We start from the raw sequence: 20,881 nt of genomic DNA, 5'->3' as shown, positions 1-20,881 counted from the left end.
GCTGCAGTGTAGAGCCCCACACGACGAGTTGCACAAGCTACCGAGGGAGAAGGTGGATCAAGTCAGGTCGCAGAGCTTAAAGCTGTCCAGCTGGCTTTGGATATTGCTGAACGAGAGAAGTGGCCAAGGCTCTATCTCTACACTGACTCATGGATGGTAGTTAATGCTCTGTGGGGATGGCTGAATCGACAGAAAAAGGCCAACTGGCAGCGGAGAGGAAAACCCATCTGGGCCGCTGAGATTTGGCAGGACATTGCCACCCAAGTAGAGAGGCTGACTGTAAAAGTTCGACACGTGGATGCGCACGTATCTAAGAGCTGGGCTAATGAAGAGCATTGCAACAACGAACAAGTGGACAAAGCTGCCAAAGTGAAAGTATCACAGGTGGATCTAGACTGGCAGCGTAAGGGAGAATTGTTCCTAGCTCGTTGGGCCCATGATGCCTCTGGTCATCAGGGAAGAGATGCGACATACCAATGAGCCCATGACTGAGGAGTGGACCTTACTATGGACAGCATCTCACAGGTCATCCACAACTGCGAGACCTGTGCTGCAATTAAACAGGCCAAGCGAGTGAAGCCTGTGTGGTATGGTGGACGATTGCTGAAGTACAAGTATGGGGAAGCCTGGCAAATTGACTACATCACCCTTCCCCAGACCTGCCAAGGAAAGCGCTATGTGCTCACCATGGTGGAAGCCACCACTGGATGGTTAGAGACCTACCCTGTGCCTCATGCCACTGCCCAGAACACCATTTTGGGCCTTGAAAAGCAAGTCCTGTGGAGACACGGCACCCCTGAGAGAATTGAGTCAGACAATGAGACCCATTTCAAGAATGGCCTTATAAACACCTGAGCTGGGGAACATGGTATTGAATGGATATATCACACCCCTTATCACGCACCAGCTGCCGGGAAAGTTGAACAGTGCAATGGACTACTAAAGACTGCCCTGAAAGGCACTTGGCGGAAGGACCTTCAAGAATTGGGAAATAAACTTAGCCAAAGCCATCTGGATGGTCAACACTCGAGGATCCATCAATCGAGGTGGTCCTGCCCAGTCTGAACCCTTACACACAGTAGATGGAGACAAAGTCCCTGTGGTACGCATGAAGGGCATTTTAGGAAAGACTGTTTGGATTAATCCCACCTCAGGCAAAGGCAGAACCATCCGTGAGATTGTCTTTGCTCAAGGACCTGGTGATACTTGGTGAGTAATGCAGAAAAATGGGGAAACCCGTTGTGGACCACAGGGAGACCTAATTTTAAGTGAGAACAGTGTGTAAGGTTTCATTCTGTATGTATATATGTATATCTACGTATGTATATGTAAATCTCTGTAAGAATGTATTAATTTGGGTATGATGTAGATGGTAATAGAATAAGGGGTGGATTATATCCTGGGTTGTAGTATAGGATGTGCACAAATTCTTCTATCACCATCTTCATAAACTGTTGAATCGAGGTGGGGCAGTGTTTTCCCAGACCCCCTCCCTCTGGGCCATTATCTTCTGTTAATGGCCCATCAGATGCCTTGCCCATGACTCATAGATAACTCCCTCCAGGAGCTATCTCTGTTTAATGGGCCATCAAGGACCCCCTGCATGACTCATCATTCCATTGTGAGATGCTCCACCCAGGGGGAGGAGCCAAGCATCCTCACCTGGATATAATCTGGGGTTTGGGAAAGTACAGGGGGCCCTTACCCACTGGATTCCCAGAGGACCTGAGCTACCAGACCTTTCTACAAGATCACTGCTTCAGGAAGACCACCTCATCTGGACTGCTTCCATCACTCTGCGCAGGTTGTATTCTGACTCTGTCAGTGGTCTTTTGTATTATTGAATCTATTTTATTTCACTTTCTTTCCTTTCTTCCTATTAAATTGTATCTCTGACTTGGAGACTCTAATTTGTTTTGCTTTCAAACCACTACATTATCAAAGTATACACATACGTAAGGAGTGAAGGGAACTTGTATTTAGAAGTCTTAGAAGAATATGATAAGAGAAGTACTGCAAACGTCTTAAACGAGGCATTTCCTGACATTGTGGTGTAACCTCTTCAGCAGGATAATAATAACCTAGGAAAGAAGTACTAGTAAAAAGGCACATAAAAGGCAGTGTATAATATACATTTGCATGGTACATGATATTAGCCACTTTAATTATATTTCCAGAAACAGCACATTTTTGTACTCACCTGTGCAATAAAAACACTACTGAAAAGGGCAGTTTAAAGAAAAGAACATACAAAGCTCATGAAGAATTGAGTCTATTTATTTTATTTCATCTTGCATTTGTGTTGTTAAAGCAAAGCATTCTATACATATTATTTAGCTATTTACTGCTGTTCTACACCCATTATTGACCTAATTGCAGAAAGACAAATGCAGGGACAAACTTGTTAAAACAAGCGTATTGATAATGCTTCTCTGACTTCAACAAATATTTATTTAGAAATAAGATACTGCTCATGGGTTTCTTTTATTAACAGTTAATGGCTCAATTCACAGAACTTTGAGACACCATGGAACATGTACCAAAACGCAGTGCTAATAACAGGCAACGTCTCTTCACTAAACCTTCTTCAGAGGAAGAATATTATGGTCATAGCTGAGCTACTGATTCAAATACTTAAATGGAAAGAATCTGGCAAAAAACTATGTGATGGACGACAACTTTTAGATACAAGATGATCCCATATTTATTTATGCAGGCAAAAAACTTCAGTGTCACACGCATAAAGAACTATTATCTGAAAAAACTTGTATATGTATTTTAAAATATTGTGTGCCAGCTTTAGAGCAGGTATCATAGTATGACTGCAGGTTAGACATAGGAAAGATCTGAAAAAACAAACAGTAAATCCAAGTATTCTGACCTGCTTCAAAGCCAAATAACATTGCAATGGCTTAAAAAAAAAAAGAAAAAACCCCTGTAATTAATTTTTGTTTTGTTTCTTAACACTAGATTTAACTGTGTGAAATCACACTACTGGAGTATCTTTATAACCACTCCTGTGAGATGTGGAAAAATGAAAATGAAATCACAGTGTGAGTCAGAATGGGAATTTTACTGCACAAAAACTTTCTCAAACCACTACATTAAAATATTCTAATAACTCACTTTGTTCTACAGCTTCTAACAGATAAAGTGTACTGTCAGCTGTGGCATCTATTGATAATACCTGGCAAAAACAAACTGTACCTATCTCTATATCAAAACCACTTTAACTAATCTTAAGGTCTAATAGACTCTCACTAAAAGGCTGATTTAAAACAAAAAATTGTAAGATTATCAATATGATTACATAGTTGTTCCATTATGACTGTCTACTAGGCTGGCTGCTTCACTGCACCTGTAGGAATGCATGTAAAAAGAGTTGAATGAGCTAAAGATGTTTTCCCTCAACATGTATCCATTATTTCCCTCTTACCTTTAAAAAACAGAAAACATTTTCAAGTACTTTTGGAGCTCTACACCTATTTCTTGAGAAACTCCTGCTACAGTAAATCGCACAGAAATACTTCAAAGAAGTGTTTTAGGTGCCATACTTCCAGTCCAAGACATGGAGGTATTGGAACTACAGCAAAATAGTGGAATTTTAACAGACTGAATGTTCCTCCACAGTTTTGCAGATAGAGCTACAACAAACAGATCTTAAAAGATTCACTTTCACAATTAGCATGCTGAAAATGATTTAAAGGGACTTCTGATTGTGGTGTACAAAACAAAGAGCTTGTCAGAGTTCACTTGCTCTCAGGAGCACATGGCACTGACAGAACAGGTGCAGGCCTGTAATATGCAGAAATGCATTATTTGGAGTAACACACAAGTGGGCACCTCTGCCAGCTGCAGAATTCCAGGCTCTTGGCCCTTTGCAACTATGTGGCCTTGAAATTCTTTGGATATGGAATGTATTTAACCAAGTTCAGTCGTGCAAGAGATATTTGAAGAGCCAAACTGACATTATGTTATGCCCCAAAATCTTACAATAAAAAGTATATATTTTGCTGTACAAATCCCAATTCTGTTTAAAATTTCTTATAATTTTAAAAAGTCAAACCACACAATCATATAAAGTATTTAAACAATAAAGAGTCTTCCTGAAACTCAGAGAACATGTGTACTCAACTACCATAAATACAACTTCAGATACTAATCTGCAATCTCTACACTATGGCGGTAGGGTGAAACAGTGCCCCCAAACTGACAGTAATCACACTGGAAAGTATGAACATTTCTTTTAAGCAAATTTAATGCTATAATGTTGCTGGTTTTTCTCTTCCTGCTACTGTTTTCCTGGAAAAAAATGGGTGAAGCTGAGAGAGAAAAAGGAAAGTAATAAAAACATGTCTTAAAATTAGTCACTATATTTCACAGTTGCATGAACAAAGCTGTGCTCTTTTTATCCTAAAGAAATATTTTTGCAAGCATCTGGAACTAAGAATTTTTCTCTGCAGCTTGGGAGCTGTGAAGGGGAGATCCTCCTCTTGAAGAAAAAAAGACTGTAGCATCAAATCCTGTTCCCTCTGCAGTGAGGGTAAACACTGCCAGCTACTACAGGCATGAGTGGTGAGAGGGGCAGGATTTTCTCCTTAGTCCATCTGAAAAACAGTTTCTTTCAGCCATATCATTTAATTTTAAAGTGGAATTTGTTTTATCCTGCAGACTAATAAGTACCCTAGGAGCTTGATTGGTTGGTGCTTAATGAAATTGCTTCTGCTGACATTAGATACATTAGGATACTGATTAAAACACTTAATGATCCCTCTTGATTTTAAATTGCTAGCTTAGATTTCTGAGATGCCATCAAAGTATCTTTTTCCTTCCTTTCCTCCATCCTAATCCTGCTTCTTCTTGCCCTTTTTCTGTTCATGATCCTTAAAGGTTGTGGCTCATTGGCAACAGCACAGTCACAAACCAAACGTTAACACCATGTTGAACACTGCATTGTTTAAAATGTGCCAAACCCCAGAGTAAACACTGAAACACAGTCATCCCTAAAATACAATTTCCTGTTTCAAAGCTCAAACTATTCTTAAATGCGGCAACACTGAAGATTATTAATACGAAGGGAAAGCCAAAGTCAGATTAAACTTTAACTTTGAAAAATATTTGCTCAGGAAAGATAATTTTGTAAATGTAAAACCCAATATAAAAGCATTGCTTTTCAGCTTGAATGTGGAAGACAGTAATACAGTGCCAGAAAACGGCGTTAGAATGGCATTCCTATGACAACAAAGCTGTTTTTCATGCTCTTAGACAAAATTGCATACCATATCACCTTCCAGTGGGAAACATGTATGTATTATGGCCATAATGACAGCTTATACTCAAATATTGTTGAACGCTATAAATACCACATTCAGAAACTTTGCCTGAAAAGGGGGAAGCCACAATAGCTGTAAAAAGTTCTATTTTCCTCAACAAATCTTATCAAGGCTCTTGAGATGAAATTATAAAACAAAATTTACTTATATACTAAAACCTGCTGTGTCAGAAGCTTTTACAAAAAAAAGTGAGTATACTGAATTTTATGCTTAATACAAACCTTAAGACCACCAAAAATAAAAAAGTGGAAGTTTTTGTACATTTTAGCACCATTATGAAGTTAGACTCGAATGCCGGTTCCGTCACTGCGGCTGTACCTTGCAGCTGGTGGAGCTTGTGGGAAGCTTCAGCCATCTTTGAGAGAAGAAAAACTGGATTTGCTGATCACAGCGAATAGTATGTTTGCCATTTTTTCCTTTTTCTTTCTTCTTTTTTTTTTTAATATATAATTTTGAGCTTTATTTTTATCTCTGTCAGCTAAATCCAAGTCCAAGTCCTTTGGGTCTCTGGATGGCTCGTATGGGCTCTGCTATTCCTTTGCCGTCTGGTCCGAGGCCCGTGCCTGGGGTCCAGCCCATACTCTGAAGCATTCTGTTTCCAATGTTGTTTTCTGGGATTGGTTGGGTGTTTTCACCTACAAACCCTGAGATTAAAGAAATACATAGCATCAATCAGCGCTGCCTGCCATGTGGAGAAGAGCAGGATAATCTCCTGTAAAGCTTAAAACCTTCTTATTCTCCTAATTCATCTAACAGGTTTCTAGAACAGGCTGTCTTTGCACATGTTGACCTCTTGACTGCGTATGATTCTAAATATTACAGTCTTATCCTTTTATTTTTAATGCTTTTGAAGATTCATTCCATTTTTACATATGACAAATATTGTCATATTATATCCCATACGGTGGATTTCTCATCAGCCTCAAAGAATATAAATCACCTGCAGCTGTCTACCAGTACATAGTAAAGATCACATGAATTTCTAGACCTATGCAGTTACTAAGAAGAGACACATCATAGTAACATGACCATCACTCTGTTCTTAGTAATATTTATCAATGATCTCCTTCAAGAAAACCCAATAAATAAGTTCTGATTAAACAATTATAGCTGTTACAGAAACTGTACAGAGAGGTGGTTAACCACTGAAATTCAGCTATACCTTTACTCAGTTTTTCTTTTATTGAACATTGTGAGGTTTGGTAGGTCCAAGGTTACTTTTGGTGTTTTCAATTTTACTAAGTGTTGTTGACACTCTTCTTAGCATTGAGATCTTTGAGAGAAGTTGCATACATACCACAGAAAGGAGCACCAATATTGCAAGCATTAGTATATGTTTGTTAGTAAAACAGATTAATTTTTTTATAAGAAAGGGTTTTTTTTTTTTTTTCCCATGAATGCATCATTTAAAAAAAAAAAGTGAAGTCAAAATAACAAAGCTGTTTTTTTGCCTTTATCAATCAAACTCCCCAACCCACAGTTTGGAGACAAAGCATGGATAAGCGTTCTAAACATAAGAATCTTGCACAAGGGATATTTATTTCAAGAATCTGTGTTAAAATTTAACAACTTCCACCATACAAACCATTTTAAAAAGGGCTGAAGTTTTTGAACAAAAGCAGTTGCACATATACAGCTAGATTTTGTTATCAGCATTATTCAACATTTCCCTGCCCCAAGAACAGAATAAAAAAAGTCCTCAATGTGCCAACAGATAGCTTCAAAACTATCTGTGTAATTTTCTACCTATTTATTCTGCCTGCTACTTTTTGAAAAATATTGTAGTATAAGACTGTGACTTTGAGTTTTTGGAGACTATAATATCTTCAGCCAAGAATTTACCACTGGCATGCAGCTGGCTTATCATTATATTAACTTACTAAACAAGAACACAAAAAAGTTGAACACGAGCTTCTAAAAAGCCTCATTTATCACACACACAAAAAGCAAGGTCCCACAGTGGAAACTGCATACACAGACAGAAATTCAAAATGAGAGGTGCACATTAAAAACCTCATGATGATTGTGAAGATGAATTTACAGTAGTCCAGCATTATCCACTATAGATCTGTTCATATTCAGTAAAACACTGGCTACATAAAAGGCAGACTGCTTTCTAGTATCTCAGTTCCTGAGTCAAAGGAAAAAAGGACTGCATTGAGGAAAGGCATCCTTTAATACTGGATTGAAGCTATGCTTAATGCTAGGCTTAAAATAAAGGCTTTTAAGTTAGCAGCCTCCAGTCCCCAAGAGGGTTCCTCTTGAACTGACCAACACAAAATTCAACATCCACGACTTCCTTTCTTTTCAGGCCCCCACAGGCAGAGGCAAATTTCATACAAACGAGTCCCTGGCACTGCCTGGCATACACAACACAGGCTTTGCAACCTTCCCAGTTATACTTTCTAGCTTAGGGAAAAAAAAGAAAAAAGCACTGGTAAGCCTCACAGGTAAAAGCCTGGAAGTGTGATGTGGTCCACTTTTTGTAAGAAGTGATGGTAAGAAATGAAGAATCATTCCAGTAAATGATTTGTGGAACAATTAAGGGGAAAACTTCAAGGGGAAGAGAGATCCAGCAGACCTGCCAAGCAGGAAAGAGCAAGCACAAGAGTGTATTTTATGACACCTAAAAACTGGAAACATGAAACCATTCATAATGCTGCCTAGGCAGAGGCAGCAGTGTTGCTGGAACAGTATGCAAGGCATAGCCTGAGACAACATAAACAGTTTTTTTTGCTTTAGTCTATTCAGGGGAAAAACCCACAGACCTCTTCCTGTAAGAGATGTACCTTTCTATATGAATTTCCATTCTTGAGACAGCCAGAGGAACTTCACAAAGAAGATACATGAAAGAACACTCTGTACCCTGACACGTTATTTAGTAAACTGGTGCTTCTATTTTTGATACCTTTTGAAGCAGTTCAGTGTTGTTCTTCCGTTACAGGATAATTGGAATAATTTGTTTTTAAAGACATATAAGTACTTCTAGAATGTGTATGTGATAACTATTTTTCTCTCCACTGTACATACTTTTCTCTCTCCTATTAAAACACAAGCTCTCCCTACAAACCCTGTTTTTCTCTTGTATATTATCAGATTAAAAAAAAAAAAGAGGAGAAAAGAAAAGCGAAGGCACCATAAACTTGGTTTCACAACCCATTTTTGGGTAAACAATCAAACAACGTACACTGTCCAAAGGATAATGTGTTTGGAGGCTTTGTATTGCAGCAAGAATAAAGCAAAACCAAAACCCCACCCATCTTGCCTATATTACTAATTGCTTGATTACTCCTTCTCATAAATGAGGTGAATACAGATTGCTTTTATTTGAATTGTGAAAAATATTTAATATAACCTGGTCATTCTATCGCAGTGTAGTTAGTTTTTAAATTAATACTATCTATGTCTGCCTTTAACAGAAAGCAATTTGCAATTTTTCACCCATCACTTGAAAAAATTATCTGTAATGCAACATATTTCACTTGAATCCAAAGAATAAGGATAGTGGTATTGCCCTCTTCCTCCATTTCATGTGCAATCAGCAGGTTGGAAAAAAACCTCAACATTTGCATTGCTGATAGACTGCATGACAGGAGAGAGCTCTTAAAAATCATGCTACACTGTGTGCTATTCCCCTGACCCCCATTCCTGTGCTTTGGGCTTTTATTTTCTAATTAAAAGCAGTAATTGTCCTTGCAATATTCATCTTCAAGTTCAGTTTTTAATTCATGCCTATGGCACTTCTTGGACTAGCCAGTAGGGCCTGTTAGAGAGAATGGTCCAAGCACATGGCCTTGAAAAGGGCTGTGCTACCTCTGGGACGTGTTCAGTCTTGACCCACCCAGGAGCAAGAGCAAAACCAACCCATTGTGCTGTCCCACAAAAAATAACTATGCAGAATCAGATTAAAAAAAAAAAAAAAAAAGAGAGAGAGAGAGAGAGAGGGAAAAGAATGGGGATATGTTTTGTTCCTTCTCCCTGCAATACTGCCAGCTGAAAGAAAAAAGGCCAATCTTCAAATCTGTGTGTATATGAACAGACACACTTCAAGGTCTACATTTTTTTATGCATATGACCTCACACACATGGAATACAAAATCTGTGAGTAGTAAATGACAAAACAGGGAAGTGGAAAGCAAAGATCTCATCACATTTGTTTAATTTTGGTATGATACTTATGATGGCATTAAAGGCAGGTTTCAGTGAAAAATAAAGGTATGTAATTTTTTCTTAACAGCTGTTGAGACAGGTATGTCCTGGTTAAACAGTACACTAGCATTCAGTGCCATACCCTTGATTTTACAGTGATTGCCATGAATTAATTTAATTCCATCTGTAAGCTAAAATCAGATCAGAGGTCTAATGCTGCTGCAGGCTCCACATCTGTTTAATCATTTTTGGATACAGCGGCTTGCAAAAGTTCAGCTTTTAAATTTGCTTCATATTTAAGAAACAATGTTACACCAGTGTACAACATTGTCAGCAGGAAACAAACGAGCCTATGAACAGTTTTGATCTGACAGACCCATTTTATTTGCAAAATGCTTCTACAAATTCAAAGCTCACCACTGAAGTTATCATTTATTATAGAATAATAAAGGAGCTGTGACCTCATAAACCACTATTGTGGCAATATTTATTTGTATAGTCCAATTGCTGGATAAGACTAACATCAAGCATGTTTGGCTTATATTGGGCTGAATAAAACCAGAATATAGCTAGGATCAAGCTCTCAGAAAACCCTTATTTAAGAAAATGTGTGGGGTTTTTGTTGTGTTTCTTTTTTTCCCTCTCAAACTTCCCCCCCCCCCCCCCCCAGCTGTAAGAAACAAATGAAGGCACAGTGAAGTAATTTCATCTCTGGCCACTGAACTATTTCTGATGTTAAAAAAATGGGGTTTTAAACAGTTCTGAGAAAATGACACTGTACATAAATATAGTCTTACCCTTTCATCTTTCTTTTGTATGATTAAGACTTGTGAGCAGAACAGCAATGCTTTCGCAGAGCATACCACAACTATTATTTCCTCTTCCATCGCTCCCAGCAGCCTTAAATCCTTTAAATCCTTTCCTAGAAGGATCTCTTTTTGCTTGGGTAATTTTTGCAATACATGGCCTGCTAACCCTTACCCCCTACCCTGGATCTCACTTATGTCTATCACAGCAGAGTCAGTCTTTCTACCTCAAATCTTCCAAGGAGCATTGTGGATGGTAATTCACTTGCGTAATTGGCTCAAGAGATGAAAATCTTGTATCTGCCTCTCTTAGCCACTAATCTATCCAGCTGACTGCAAGCCTAATTGGCAGCTTGTTTAGTAATTTGGCTCCTAAAGTGTTGTATTGATGTTGGATAAACAGCCAATGGAAGCAGAAATGATACATGCTGATTCTCTTTAAAAGCTGGTGCACTTTCCCCCTCATTTTCTGAAAGCATTTACTATTTCATCTATTCTTTTTCTTTTCTGACTCCTCACCAGACAGATGAGCTCAGACCAGTAGGGACTGATCCTGATACATAAGGAAAGTAATCAGAATAATACATTGCTGTAGTCTATCTTTTTATGCCAGCTTTCTCTCACTAGCAAAAGGGGAATCAGACTGCCTAGATGTTTATGTTCTTAAAATTGTTTTGGGTAATTGCACAGACACAGCTTCAGAAGCACAGCCAACAGCTGTATGGTGATTTTATAACTCAGTACCCACAGTGGTTTTCAAAATTCAGTACATATGGCTGTGCATCTACTAAAAAAAACACAAAACACCAAACCAAAACTAGAACAACTCAGCTATGAGAATGCTATGAAAATTATTTAGCTAATATTTGAGACTGCATTATTTCTCCAGCCTTTTACACATCCCTCATACTAAGCTAAGACTGACCAAAGAATAACCTGAGAATTGTTATGTTCAGGTGAGTCTGCTTGCATTGAATTTTATTGTAGCTACCAGAGAGATAAGAATAGCAGAGAGGACATAGCTATGACTCCAGCAGGTGCTGGAAGCCTCTGTATTTATCCCGTATCCACAGCAGAGTTCTGTTGATGTGTGCACTGCAATGGTTTCATTCCTACTACCCCCTCTCAAGGGGTATTAAATGTGGCCTGAGTAAACAGACCCTATCTTGAAGCATAGACTCTAGATTTAAATCTATTTTCAACTCTCCTGAATACATAAACATAATTTCACACACACCAATGAAGATTGTGACACTGAATTTTAGGTACAACTGGTTATCCAGAAACACAGATCACCACTTGGAATTGGATTTGCAGGTGCTCTTCTCCTTCCATTCTTTATTGGATTACACTGTGTGTGGAGTGAAACTTCATGGCCATTCAGTCTGCTGCTATAAAATTGGTTGGAAGAGTCAGTATTTTTAGATTGCCATTTATCCCTGTGTAAGAGATAAATCTCTATCCCTCAGTATCCCTCTCCTGAATACCCAGGACCGTCGTTTCCCTTCAGTCCAAAGAAGGTCTTTGTTTTACGCCTTGTCTTTGATGACAGAAACACTGTCACTGGACGGCACTTTGGAAAAAGCATTCCAAAGTTCTGTTTAAACCCCCCAAAAATTCAGCAAAATGAATTTCATCTGATAAGCATTCCCTCACTTTTACAGAAAGGCTTGCAGTCTTACAATGAAACCCAGGGGAAATCCAAAGCAAAAATTTTCTTTGTGAAAACCAGAGTATGTACAACAGCTTTATTAGGAATTTTCCCACCAATTGCAAGGCTTTTACAGAAAGACAGAAAACATGCCTGCACTGGAAACCTGATCAATGAATTTTATTTACTCACATGGTAAACAGGTATTTTTATTTCTCTGAAGTGCCAAAATCTTCTGCATAAAGCTATCAGGTTTTATGCACAGATCTCCTTCCTTATTCAAAAAGTGAATCATATGCTGAAAAACCTTTAAGAAAAGTGGTTTTTGCAAAATCTCTACCAGGGACTGTTTGCAGCAGTGCTCCCTATTCCCTCAGGAGAAAGAAAAACTAGACACCAGCAACTGAGAGGTTATTGTGGAGAGCTGGGATAAGAATTTATGCTCACTGAGGAAAAACTACACATTTTAACTGCCAAACTATCTATGTTTTAACAAAAATCCTTTGGAATTACCAGCCTAAAACTGACTGACAGAAATATCAGGTACTTTTATTGCAGAGTTCTAGGGAAACTACAGGGCATCCATTTGCCCATCTGAGGAAGGTGATGGTTCTAACAAACTGCAGATAAAAAGAAGGTGGCTCCTCTCTGTGGGGAGCCACTTTATTATAATATCTGGCAGAGAATGTGCAGAACTTGCAGAGCACATAACTGCCCTTGAGGATGAGCCTCCCTACTGATATGTCTGTTTCACTCAAAGCTAGTCCTCAAGTGTACAACTGTTTAGTGAAACATACCTTTGAAACTTGAAAATAATGCCTGGTTTAGCCATTTTCCCCCCAAATTCCCACTATATTAAGGGTGTTCTCATTGGTTATATTCTCTGGTAAGCTGGTTTATGGTTCTTGAAAGTGAAGGCAAAAAATCCATATAATCATAGAACATCTCAAGGTGGAAGGGACCCATAAGGACCATGAAGTTCAGCTCCCAGTAGAGGCAATCTGAATGGTTTCCATAACCAGAAACAGCTACCTTAGGAAAGACTCCCAGAGTAATTCAGGGAATTATTTTTGAAGCTTCCACATTTCAGAAAACAACAGCACTTAAAAAAGACAGGTACAGTCATCTTTTATCAGTCTGAATGTTTCTTCTTGACTTTATAGTGGCTGTAGAATGTTGTCTTCTCTCTAGATCACAAGAAACCCATCAGCAAGTTTCCAAGATAAGCTTGTTCGGGTTGAATTGCAGGTCTTCTGAAGTTTGTCACTGAACTTTCTGAACTCTGGTGCTTATATGTAAAATGCCTTGCCTGAACCAGTCACCTCAAGCTCAACAAAGAAAGCCTTTTGCTCTCAGGGGACTGCAGCTTTCCACACTGGATGGCACTCTGCAATCTTTTCACTTTTAGTTTAGTGAGACACTATGGTAGAAGAAACAAAGAAACACAGACAAGTCCCTAAAATTTAACTCGCTGCAGGTACCATCCAAAGAAAAATGAGTGTCCGTGGGCTGGACAACCAAGCAGGCATGAACTGTATGCCAGGAAGGACTTTGGCAGACTAAGGGTAAGAAATGATGCAATGCAATAAGGGAAAGGATTCACAATATGCCAATGTTTTCTTGCCCTGTGACAAGGGATTTCTGCCCATAGAGTTGTACATTTGGTAGACAGAAAAGCAGTGAATCAAGTTAAAAAGATAATAGGCTTATAAGAGTTCATCTAGAGTTTTGGAAATTTATGGTCAGTCCATCCAAGTACCTAAAAGTTTACCTTTCCTCTGAAACTATGGCACTAAGTTGACCTTCACAACAAACTTAGCCTCAGCCACCTCTGTTATCACACTGTAATCACAATCTTTTTTAAATCATCATTTTGGTTCTGCAGATATTCAGGTCTGATTTTTAATCACTGACATATTAAGCATCAGCAAAATAGTTTGCTTAGCTGTTCCATTGGCAATTTTTAAAAAGGAATGAAAACATGTACCCTTTCGATTACCTTGTTAAAGTGAGTCATGATGGCATTACAGCAGTGCTCAGTATTTCTGCTGTAATTAAGTAACTGTCATATTTTTCATTAAAACACATTCTTTAAAATGTGACTTTTAACTTGGTCATTTCAATCAGGACCAGCCTGAAGAGTAGCATGTGCATGCAACATTCAACTAGATAAAGACCATGACCTGTGAAATTTGCTTTTGCAAAAGGTAACTGTTAAGTGCCCACTACATGCATAGAAATTTACTTATTTTATTTAAACATTTTCTATATTTTAAATACAAAATAGCTTTCCCTTCTTATAATTGGTTTTTGCAAGTTTTTAACACTGCTCCAAACTGTAAACCACACTATGCAATACCAGAGTAAAAAGACTGTTTTGAAATAGAAATAAATGACTATTTACAAGGCATACAAATATGAGATGTGAAGCAGAATTTGATGATTTTTTCCTAACATTTAAGACTTAGAGGTTTGTTATTTAAAAAAAAACCAAACTAAATTATCTCAGGGATTTAACAGGAGATTATAAAAATCAAAAGTCTTGTACAGAAGAGTCAATTAGAAAGGAACTGGGATAAATGCATATTCCGTGTACGGTATCTAAAATTCTGTAGCACCTATTGGTTTGATATGAGACTTAAACTAGATAATCTAAACCAGAAATTACTGCAAATATTCCCAGTGCATGTATTTCAAGTAGTAACATTACCTTGCAAAGAATGTTCTTTCTCTAGCAAAATATTTGTTGTTGCTATTTTATTCTTATTTTCATTAGACTGGACCCAGTATTGGTCGGGCTATTTTTAAGACAATGGATTAGTTTGTCTAAGAGGTCCTTATACAAACTTGAGAGCACTGTATTGCTGCAGTGAAATATGTCAGGGTGTCACATGAAATAGCTCTACCACTCAGGTAGTCAGAGGGTGCAAGAAGGTCATTGAGAATGACCTGTTCTCACATGTGAAGAGAATGACTGGAATAATATTGGTTCCATGCAAGAAGTAATGCAAAAGAGTATTTAAAATGTACAACACCTCATACTTCAATTGTGGGAAGTAATCAATTTTTACTAGTATCAGTTTTTTGTTGATTAATTAACTACCTAGGTTCAACTATACACATATGGGATATATGAAATATCCACAAAATAGAAAATTTATCCTAGGGAAAAAGACAGAATATGACACTCTTGTATCAATAATGTCAGTTCCTAACCATCCATGCCTATATTATCTCCCATTTTCTTCACTGCTATTCAACACATCTTTTCTTCACCTTTACAAATGACATTTTTGAAACTATAAAATGCTCTGTGCTGCTCAAAGTTTCTTGCTTCAATAGTTTCTCAATGCTGTACAAGTAAAGCTACATCCTTTGTTACTAATATACACAAACCTATTGGTATGTGACTTTGACTGCAGGCTGAGAAAGGGCTATAAATTTAGAAATCAATATCTAACTCTATCAATATTCATTTTACTTTTTCAATACAAAATACAAAGGTGAAAGAGCAGTAAATAAGCTGGAGTACTGAAATAAATTGGGTGTTCTTGTCACAATTAATAAACGTTTAACCAATCACACTGCTTGCTACAGAAGTCTGTGGCTTTGTAAGCTGTCTGAAAGTAGCAGGTGCTACCCTTTGTGAGACTCAAACCCAGCGTTTCGATGCCTCGTTAGGATCACCAGTCGTTCCCATCAGTACTGCTGAACACAAAGGCATAAATGACCATTTTCCGCACTGTGTAGATTTTTACAAGACTTAATTTACCAATGTATTTTTTTCCAAATGCAGATGAGAATTTACAAAGTACTCTAACAAACGCATTGACTAAGGTGAAATTTTGCAGATTTGCAGTCCATATAAAGGAAACACTTGCAGTAAATGAGTCATTTACAGACAGCCTTTTAGGTTTCACTATGGTGCTAAATACGAACCTTATTAGGAGAATGCTTTTTAAATTTCCAGGTTCTGCTCATGTTAACAACTTCTGTATTTCTTTTCTTTCAAGAAAGAAGTTCACAAATTCTTCTGCATAAAATCAAGCCCATCTAGTCTCATATCTTAGCTAATTAAACTACCAAAAGAAGAACAAACAAATAAGCGATCTCTTATTTTAATCCAAATTTCCAAATGTACATTCATTCTAAAAGAAAATCCCATTTCTTTCATAAAATCATATGGAACACTGACAAAAAAGGCCTGTGACAGATAAACAATTAATTTAGCTGTAGAAAGCTTAGCCTTTGAGAAAACTGCAATAATCTCTAGAATGCTATACATTACCTATACATAGGTAAAAGCTTATCCAGTGTTTACCAAAGCTTCTACTTCCTTAAAAACTCACAAGGATGAAGTGTAGATAAACAACTTTTCTAAGACCACAAAAAAAGAATCTCAATCCTCCTGATCACAACAAAATTGAAAAGACTATCTTGAACTTGAAAAGAAAAGAAGGTACATCAGTTAATGGTGGATAACTTTATCCACCATTACCGTCTGTCCCTCTTCATATAAAGGCAAACTTTGGAACAAAACAATTTCTAAACTGTGAGTTCATGGACACATAACATTGAATGACCACATATTTGCCTTAGTATCAAAATATTGGCTTTGCAAAGTTATGCAGAGGAGCCAGCCTATAAAATAAAATTCTGAATGCTCAAAGTCCAAGGTAAAGTGAATAATAAAATTAATTTCACGATACTTGATAACCTCTCAGTACAAAATGACATCCTCTAGTACTTGAAAGTTGTGAAGTGAAAATCACCTTGTAGAAATAATTACATTAGTCTCTCTTCAGCCATTAAGTCTTTTTCCTTCTCGGTTCACATATGTTCAGAGTCTTAGAAGCTGACCCATAGATTCTCTTTTTTTCATACTGCTGTCACTAAGGTGCTTTTATAACATTTTTAATAGTATTCCTGGTCTGTTTCTGCCTCTGAGGTTTGAAACAAAGAAGTTTCAGGAGGGGGAATTCAGTTAGAATACAAGTATTAGGCTTCTCTTAAGAGATCTACTTGAAATGTATTTGAAAATTCTATGTGTTGCAAATGTTGCTGCAGTAATTTATGTATGACTAGGATATGGAATCCAGATTTCTGTATTAGAAATATATATAAAGGTTCACATGGGCACACACACAACCTAATCCTTCTAGTATGCACACATATAATTACTACAACAAACTGATGAGAGTCCTATAAATCACTGCTAAGTATTGAAAAAGTCATTTCACAGCTGTGACATCAGCAAAATACAACCAATGGCTGTGACCTCGCATCTGTAAAAATCTTTCAGAAATGTGCTTGCAAGTGCGTCCTGTTTAATCTACAGCACTAATTTTAAAGCTGTGTTTCACAGCTTTATCACCACATTTTCGATTGTTTACCCAAGAATTCACCAAGGATCCTAACTTTATTGTGCAGGGTATTTAGAGCATTCATATGCAGAAGACAAAGATGTCTCAGGTCTCTTTCCTTGTAATGTTTGAAGAGACATAAGCAGTAATCTTTGGTGTCTTAGTATGTGAAAAAAGATTTATTGTCTTTAAAGAAGTCTTGTGCTACAAAGGACTGGAAATTGGCAATGATTGTGGGAGAATGGAGGGAGCCTATTTATTTCTTAATCTTTATTAATAAATAAGGATAGAACATATCTGAAGTGATATGGGAAGTTACTGAATTTATCAAGCTTTTCCCCAGGTCACTGACCTACTCCTTTGTATTTAGAGATTTAACATCTCGTGGTTTGTACTCTGTCCCAGGGAAATTGGTTACCTGTGGGTCCTGGCAGGGGAGCAGCTTTCCTTCTCCGCTTGATGTCTCCCATGCACAATGATCCTAAATGTACACTGGTTTGCCTGCAAGTAATTATAGGAGAAAACTATTAACAAAGGAAGAAAACTGCCACATAAATACACAGCTTGTATAATCTGAACCTATATCAAAACATTCTCAACCAAGATGAAGCTGCACAGTCAAGCCACCAATCTTGTTTATATCGAAACATAATTATGTTTGTTGACAAGTGCTCAGTATCTAAATGCAGCATCATAAATTGTTACTGGAATGAATAAATATAAATATAAAGGGAATGCTTTTTAATTTTCAAAACTGGCAATCTTTCTAGCTCAACATAAAACAAAAACACTGTTGCTCCTGACAGGAAAATAGCGAAGATTAATTATCTAAAGAGATCACAATGCTGTTTGTAGGTTATCAATTGGCTGGTAATGCTTGACTGTCAGAGCAGCATTTATTACATGGAAAATATTATCAATTTTTTTTAGTAAGATGAAGAATGAATGAGAAGTGAAACAGTAAACTCTTCAAAGGTGCATGAAATAAACTTGCAGCATAACAATTTATCCTCTTCTAATTCACTGGCAAGTTGTGAGAATACCACAGAAGCACAGTATCTGGTAGGCCTCTTGAACAATTATGAGCTTGCACTTGGAGACTGGAAAATTGATGGAGATGCAGAGGATGGCAAACAAATTATTGCATTAAACCCAGCTACCAGAAGTCAGTACCACAGAAAATGGTAAATTTGGAATTTTCAAGTATTGACTTTTGGAATAGAATCTCAAAGGACAATTACAGTTACTATTTTTCTTAAGTAATATACAATGCCTGCAGAATTGAACATATATACCTGACTTTTTTTTTTTTTTTAAGAACCAGAACAGAAGAGGGAAAAATGCAGTAATTTCTGAACTGCACAGTTTTAATATGTATCTATAAATGTTACCGAGAAATGTGTTTCTTACCACATAAATGTAGTGAATTTTGGAAAAGTTACAAGTTGAAAATTGCATCTGACAATCCACTGCAGCATAGTAACACTGTCACTCATGAGATCTGGTTTCAGTGTGGATACATGACTTACCCTTTATGGCATTTATAAACTTTTTAAAGCTGGGCTGCTTCTAAATGAATAACAAATGGTCATATACTGTTGAGAGACCTCAGATCTGCTCAATAATGCAAAAGAATGACAACAATGCCTTGATGAGTTAGATGACAATCCTATACATATTTCTTCTAAAAAGATAGAGCAGATTAACAAGTACCACAGTGCTTGTATTTAAATAATAAATATTCCAAGAAACTTATGTTTCACAGAGAAGTGCACTCTAGCTTCACCTAGTGCACCCTTATTCCAACACTTTTTTCCCTTTGTTTTAAGACACATTTTCCTTGCAATTCCAACATGAAATTTTATCCTATTTTAATATCCAGAAACTCAACACAGCTAAACTAGTAAACTAACAGGATGGTAACGATCAGTTCTGAATTTAGAAAGAAATCAAGAAGTGCAACACTTTCATAACTGTATGATAAAGAAAATGAATATTTAAATACAATATGGGGAAACAGTAATGGAGAGAATTATTTGAGATGTTTTATCACCAATGGATCAGTATCTAACATTGGTATCAAACATGCAGAATAAGTTGTGTGATAAATTATATGTTCTACAGTGTGAAACTCTTGTTTTCTGAATGAAAAAGGGAGAAAGTCTTCAGGAATACAAGTAGGATGAAAGATAAAAATTAATAAAGTCAGGCAATTGAACCTGAAGACCTGAGCCACAGCAGTAACAGTGAGCAGCATTTGAGTTATTTTACCAGAATTGATTATCTGTTACACTACATTGAGATATCTAGATTATTGATCTGTAAGATTATGGTACTGGGGTCTCCCCAGTTTTCCTCCAGGCACAGGGAATGGAGTTGCAACAAATAACACTAAGTAAGGACTACTTTGTTATTGTTGTCACCCTTCATGTAGAACACAGCAGTTACTTTTTAATTTAAAATCAATGAACGTCTGAAAGGCAGCCTTGTTCCTTCAGCATAAATGAATCATTTGCCTTTGCTGATCACAACAACCCCATCAGCAGCCAAGGTGAGGGTGGGCATTTCTTTGTTGCTGTCAAAAATTCCCTACACTGCAAATAAATAACAATATGCTGGGGCACCAATTAAGCTTTGTCAAACCCAGTTGGATGGCCACTACCACCAAATGTTCAGCCAACTTGTGATTGTAAAGCTGCATTTGCCTTCACCAGGGAGTAATGTTTGATATGCTCTGCCAGTGTAAATCACAGCAAAACAAAAAGTTCTTATTTATTTATTTATTTATTTATTTAGAGAGGATCAGCCAAGAACTATTACTGCTCTGGAACTAGCAGGTTAGACAAAAAGAAGCAGAGTTGTGAAGCTGCGCAGTACATTTTGAAATGCCTGTAATGGGGGTATTATAAAGTAGGGAGAACTCTGACCCTCAGTCAGGCTAGGTTCAGCATGATGTTTCTTAGCATTAAATCAGAAGAGCGTGGATTACAGAAAGGAAGAAAGCTATTTGCCTGCCTTCTCTCTACTTACCCCTAGCTTGCTTCCAGCTATCATTTATAAATAGTGCTCTGGAGGGAAGCTAGGCATTTTATTAGGGAAAAAATAAAACTTGTTAAGACCACCTTGCCTGAAAACCTGGCTTTTGACATGCTGGTGACAGGGACTGGAGCAAGCAGTGTCAAATGGAATAATTTTTAAGGAAAGACAACAGGAACTTGTCGCCTCATTGTATGCATTTACAAATAGAGGCTTTTCAGAGTATTAGGCCTAGTTAAAGCTGCCCTCTGGATAAAAAGTGTTCCCAAGCAGCCTCAGACAAGCTTGGGAGACAAACAGATGTGACTATGGTCCCTGGCGTTTGGCAAGAACACTCACTGTCAATAAGAAAAATATGAGCATGGACAGGGCATCAGCTGCACCACGGCCGAGCAGGCCTGCAAGTGTCATAGCAGCGGCAAAGTTGTGGCAGAGGGAAATAAGAGGGCTGCAAAAGCCAGGCTGGTGTGAACTTGCACTAGCACGCCAAGAATTTTTGTTGTTGTTGTTGTTGTGTCATGCCTCAACGTATTAAACAAATCA

The 20,881-nt window shown here is 37.5% G+C and overlaps 1 protein-coding gene across 1 annotated transcript in view; it reads right to left on the bottom strand.

The window, feature by feature from the left end:
* Positions 1-2,241: 2,241 nt before the first annotated feature.
* Positions 2,242-20,881, bottom strand: part of GPATCH2 (G-patch domain containing 2) — a 118,433-nt gene continuing 99,793 nt past the window's right edge. Inside the window, exons 9-10 of the mRNA XM_066178246.1 lie at positions 17,721-17,803; positions 2,242-5,977 (exon numbers count right to left, since the gene is read on the bottom strand). Of these exons, the coding sequence (XP_066034343.1) occupies positions 5,808-5,977; positions 17,721-17,803 (253 nt within the window). The 3' untranslated portion in view covers positions 2,242-5,807. The remainder of the gene's footprint in view (positions 5,978-17,720; positions 17,804-20,881) is intronic.

The sequence above is a fragment of the Chamaea fasciata genome, unplaced genomic scaffold (assembly GCF_029207755.1).
Source record: "Chamaea fasciata isolate MVZ Bird 193981 ecotype frontalis unplaced genomic scaffold, bChaFas1.0.hap1 SCAF_3, whole genome shotgun sequence".
NCBI lineage: Eukaryota > Metazoa > Chordata > Aves > Passeriformes > Sylviidae > Chamaea > Chamaea fasciata.
This window is presented reverse-complemented; position numbering and strand designations above follow the sequence as displayed.